This window comes from Entelurus aequoreus, linkage group LG13 (assembly GCF_033978785.1).
Source record: "Entelurus aequoreus isolate RoL-2023_Sb linkage group LG13, RoL_Eaeq_v1.1, whole genome shotgun sequence".
NCBI lineage: Eukaryota > Metazoa > Chordata > Actinopteri > Syngnathiformes > Syngnathidae > Entelurus > Entelurus aequoreus.
In genome coordinates, this window is record NC_084743.1 from 65,903,639 (window position 1) to 65,909,638 (window position 6,000).

The 6,000-nt window shown below is 37.1% G+C and overlaps 1 protein-coding gene across 2 annotated transcripts in view; it reads right to left on the reverse strand.

The window, feature by feature from the left end:
- The window catches only part of LOC133663603 (cGMP-dependent 3',5'-cyclic phosphodiesterase), a 460,149-nt gene that overhangs the window by 50,344 nt on the left and 403,805 nt on the right, over window positions 1-6,000 (reverse strand). For both annotated transcript variants that reach the window (XM_062068196.1, XM_062068195.1), the window contains exons 14-15: window positions 5,239-5,350; window positions 5,118-5,157 (exon numbers count right to left, since the gene is read on the reverse strand). In XM_062068196.1, the coding sequence (XP_061924180.1) occupies window positions 5,118-5,157; window positions 5,239-5,350 (152 nt within the window). The remainder of the gene's footprint in view (window positions 1-5,117; window positions 5,158-5,238; window positions 5,351-6,000) is intronic.

The following is a 6,000-nucleotide window of genomic DNA, read 5'->3' on the forward strand; positions in this document are numbered from 1 at the left end:
AATATTTTCCTCCATTACAAGCGTCATTTCATTCATTAGCTGATGGACTTGACACGTGCGGACCGATACTGAAATATCGATAATGGAGCAAAAAATACATCGAACTATGTTGTGTAAAAACTCTAAATCATACACATGAACTCAGCTTTATGTTGTGCAAAAGGTTACACATAGAGATGTCCGATAATATCGGACTGCCGATAATATCGGCCGATAAATGCTTTAAAATGTAATATCGGAAATTATCGGTATCGGTTTCAAAAAGTAAAATTTGTGACTTTTTAAAACGCCGCTGCACGGAGTGGTACACGGACGTAGGGAGAAGTACAGAGCAGTTGCGTCTCCCAGTCATACTTGCCAACCCTCCCGATTTTCCCGGGAGACTCCCGAATTTCAGTGCCCCTCCCCAAAATCTCCCGGGGCAACCATTCTCCCGAATTTCTCCCGATTTCCCCCCAGACAACAATATTGGGGGCGTGCCTTTAAAGGCCTACTGAAACCCACTACTACCGACCACGCAGTCTGATAGTTTATATATCAATGATGAAATCTTAACATTATAACACATGCCAATACGGCCGGGTTAACTTATAAAGTGACATTTTAAATTTGCCGCTAAACTTCCGGTTCGAAACGCCTCTGAGGATGACGTATGCGCGTGACGTAGCCCGGCGAACACGGGTATGCCTTCCACATTGAAGCCAATACGAAAAAGCTCTGTTTTCATTTCATAATTCCACAGTATTCTGGACATCTGTGTTCGTGAATCTGTTGCAATCATGTTCATTGCATTATGGAGAAGGAAGCTGAGCAAGCAAAGAAGAAAGTTGTCGGTGCGAAATGGACGTATTTTTCGAACGTAGTCAGCCACAACAGTACACAGCCGGCGCTTCTTTGTTTACATTCCCGAAAGATGCAGTCAAGATGGAAGAACTCGGATAACAGAGACTCTAACCAGGAGGACTTTTGACTTCGATACACAGACGCCTGTAGAGAACTGGGACAACACAGACTCTTACCAGGATTACTTTGATTTGGATGACAAAGACGCAGACGTGCTACTGTGAGTATGCAGCTTTGGCTTCTAAACATTTGATCGCTTGACCGTATGTGCGCAACTTTTTTTTGCGTATGTACGTAACTTTTTTAAAATATATAAGCTTTATGAACCTTGGGTTAGGTGAACGGTCTTTTGGGCTAAGTGATTGTGTGTGTTGATCAGGTGTTTGAATTGTATTGGCGTGTTCTATGGAGCTAGGAGCTAGCAGAGGAGCTAGGAGCTAGCGTAACAAACACGCAGGTGTTTTTATGCAGGATTAATTTGTGGCATATTAAATATAAGCCTGGTTGTGTTGTGGCTAATAGAGTATATATATGTCTTGTGTTTATTTACTGTTGTAGTCATTCGCAGCTGAATATCAGGTCACCCCCGGCTCTCACAGCATCTTCCCTATCTGAATAGCTTCAACTCCCCACTAGTCCTTCACTTGCACTTTACTCATCCACAAATCTTTCATCCTCGCTCAAATTAATGGGGAAATTGTCGCTTTCTCGGTCCGAATCTCTCTCACTTCATGCGGCCATCATTGTAAACAATAGGGAACTTTGCGTATATGTTCAACTGACTACGTCACGCTACTTCCGGTAGGGGCAAGCCTTTATTTATCAGATACCAAAAGTTGCAATCTTTATCGTCGTTGTTCTATACTAAATCCTTTCAGCAAAAATATGGCAATATCGCAAAATGATCAAGTATGACACATAGAATAGATCTGCTATCCCCGTTTAAATAAAAAAAATTCATTTCAGTAGGCCTTTAAGGCACTGCCTTTGCGTGCCGGCCCAATCACATAATATCTACGGTTTTTCACACACACAAGTGAATGCAAAGCATACTTGGTCAACAGCCATACAGGTCACACTGAGGGTAGCCGTATAAACAACTTTCACACTGTTACAAATATGCGCCACACTGTGAACCCACACCAAACAAGAATGACAAACCCATTTCGGGAGAACATCCGCACCGTAACACAACATAAACACAACAGAACAAATACCCAGAAACCCTTGCAGCACTAACTCTTCCGGAACGCTACAATATACACCCCCCGCTACCACCAAACCAAACCCCATCTCCTGAATTCGGAGGTCTCAAGGTTGGCAAGTATGCTCTAGTATACTCTGGACTGAAGCTGTGTGCCTTCATTGTTTTTGTAGCTGTTGTTTTGAGGCATGTTTAAAAAAAATACAAAAATAATGCACTTTGTGAAAGTCAAAGTATAGTATTTCCCATAGTTGTAGTGGGTATTAGGATTATCTCAGGGAGAGCATGTCCCAAATTCCAAGCTGCTGTTTTGAGGCATGTTAAAAAACAATAATGCACTTTGTGACTTCAATAATAAATATGGCAGTGCCATGTTGGCACTTTTTTCCATAACTTGAGTTGATTTATTTTGGAAAACCTTGTTACATTGTTTAATGCATCCAGCCGGGCATCACAACAAAATTAGGCATAATAATGTGTTAATTCCACGACTGTATACATCGGTATCGGTAATTAAGAGTTGGACAATATCGGAAATCGGCAAAAAAGCCATTATCGGACATCTCTAGTAAAAACTCTAAATCATTCACATGAACTCAGCTCTATGTTGTGCAAAAGGTTACACATTACATATGACCTTTACAGTGCAAACAAGTCCAAAAAGTGCAAATTAATTTCCCTTTTTGCATACTTTGCAGCAGGCTACATGTGGATTTGGTGCACGTTTTATCCAAAGTCTGTATTTGTCATTTTCCATCCAATGTTCATTAAAACGACAACATGATGGACCGACGCGCCACTGTCCTCTTGGGGGCGACACAGAGTCGTATATGCATGACAACAACCTCATGTAAGGGCTCGTGCAAAGCCAACAGATCAAGCGTGTAGCTTTCATTTTGAAGGAAACGTATTTGATTTTTTTTCCATTTTATAGTCAGACCGCCGAGAAATACGATGAACATTTCTACGCATTTAGAAGCACTTCACCCAAAATTCAAGCATTTTTCAAACCTTGAAAACACAACATTTTCAAGGTTTTTAAGCTTATTATTGAAGCTTGACAGTAAAATGGGACAGCACTAACGCGCACACTTTAATTTTATCTGAATTTTTTTCTTGCGTATAAAGTTTTGTGGATTTCAACGTACGTCAATTTTCAGTACGACATCTGTTCTGCCCTCACTATACGTGTTGAGGTTATACAGCTTGGCAGACAGCTAACAAACAATCCAACATGTTCTAATAAAGTTCCAAAGCAGATGAATCCATTTAGGCCAGGGGTCACCAACGTGGTGCCCGCGGGCACCAGGTAGCCCGTAAGGACCAGATGAGTAGCCCGCTGGCCTGTTCTAAAAATAGCTCAAATATCAGCACTTACCAGTGAGCTGCCTCTATTTTTTAAATTGTATTTATTTACTAGCAAGCTGGTCTCGCTTTGCCCGACATTTTTAATTCTAAGAGAGACAAAACTCAAATAGAATTTGAAAATCCAAGAAAATATTTTAAAGACTTGGTCTTCACTTGTTTAAATAAATTCATTATTTTTTTACTTTGCTTCTTATAACTTTCAGAAAGAAAATTTTAGAGAAAAAATACAACCTTAAAAATGATTTTATGATTTTTAAACACATATACCTTTTTACCTTTTAAATTCCTTCCTCTTCTTTCCTGACAATTTAAATCAATGTTCAAGTAAATTTATTTTTTATTGTAAAGAATAATAAATACATTTTAATATAATTCTTCATTTTAGCTTCTGTTTTTTCGACGAAGAATATTTGTGAAATATTTCTTCAAACTTATTATGATTAAAATTAAAAAAAAATTATTCTGGCAAATCTAGAAAATCTGTAGAATCAAATTTAAATCTTATTTCAAAGTCTTTTGAATTTCTTTGAAAAATTTTTGTTCTGGAAAATCTAGAAGAAATAATGATTTGTCTCTGTTAGAAATATAGCTCGGTCCAATTTGTTATATATTCTAACAAAGTGTAGATTGGATTTTAACCTATTTAAAACATGTCATCAAAATTCTAAAATTAATCTTAATCAGGAAAAATTACTAATGATGTTTCATAAATTATTTTTTAAATTTTTTTAAAAAAGATTCGAATTAGCTAGTTTTTCTCTTCTTCTTTTCGGTTGAATTTTGAATTTTAAAGAGTCGAAATTGAAGATAAACTATGTTTCAAAATGTAATTGTCATTTTTTTGTGTTTTCTCCTCTTTTAAACCGTTCAATTAAGTGTAAATATCATTAATTATTAATAATAACATAGAGTTAAAGGTAAATTGAGCAAATTGGCTATTTCTGGCAATTTATTGAAGTGTGTATCAAACTGGTAGCCCTTCGCATTAATCACTACCCAAGAAGTAGCTCTTGCTTTCAAAAAGGTTGGTGACCCCTGATTTAGGCTTTTTATTGTTGTTGATCTTGCTTTGTCTTTTTCCCATCTTTACTTTTGTCTTGCACTGGACTTTTATTTTTCACTGGACTTTTATGTAAAACTGAAATACACACAATGACAAATGTATAAACTATGTGATTCAAAGAACATACTGAAATGTAATACACAATATGTAAATATTAGCTTTACACAAATACGCAGTACTATCATCAAACAAATACTGATGAGTGTTGAAACGATTTTGATGGTGGAAATATACGACTGGCAGCCATTTTAAGTCCTCAAAACATCCATTAAAACAGTGCACAAAAATCGTTTTTCAATAAACATCTTCGTATCAAATTTAACCACTTTCCACCTTGATATTGGGTTACATAAACAAGTTAAACAGTTTACTTACAGACTTATCTTTTCCAGGGCTTGTAAGAGCTAACACGACTTGTCTACTTCTCAATTGTCTCATGAACTGAACTGACATCGTCAACCCGGAAGTGCCCAAACAAATGAAGCGTAGTATTTTCATATCGCCACAAGGTGTCAGTAAGAGTCTACAATCAAATGGGCATAACAACATCCCTGCAACTCTTAATACATGAGGCCCCGGGTCATGATCATGTGGCTGCATAGAGAGGCAGTGAGAGCGACAGGTGACAGAACAACATACCCAAATGTGTGAATAGGTTCTTGGCCACTTGTAGGAGCGCCTAAGAAAGGGAGAAAATAAGCTTTTTTGGATGGTATATTTATGGATGCACACTGTATACAAGATGAAGAGCGTTCCTTACCTGGCACTCCACTTTTAGCTTCTGCTCCTTCTGGAAGGCCAGAGTGGAAGTGAGGACTGTTGAAGTGTAGCAGAAGCAGTGCTGGATGGCGTGCTCGTCCACCTCAGTGTGTCTGTGGACATTGGAGAGATGTTTTGTTCACCAGCAGGATTTTACTGCTGCTTTTTAAAAAATAATATTTATTTATTCATTTGATAAGGAAATCAGAATACCAGTACTGAGAAAACAGACACTTTTATTCCCTTTTTAAAAAAAAAAAAAAAAAAAAAAAAAAAAAATAATAATAATAATTAAAACAATTTAAAAAAAAAAAAGAAAAATTACAGAAAAAAAATATATAAGTAAAATAATAACACCCCCTCCGACCCCCCGTCCTACATTTGAGTCACAGTGGGTAGCAATGTACTGCCTTCCTCTTCAACACAAGCAGATAGAGAATCACAATAACTGATTAAAAGGAGAAAAAAAAGGTAACAAAAATAAGAATAAAACATACAAAGAAGTGTCATTGAATAAAAACAACAACAACAGAGAAAAAGAGTTGAGGTAAGTGAGTGTCACATTTATCTTATAGCAGGGGTGTCCAAACTTTTTCCACTGAGGGCCGCACACGGAAAAATTTAAGCATGCGGGGGCCATTTTGATATTTTTCATTTTCAAACCATAACAAAATATATGCATTTTTTAATTTATTTTACCTTCAGGGGTCCCGGGGACCATAAAGGGTCTCAGTCATTATAATGTTAAAAATTAGGCAGATTA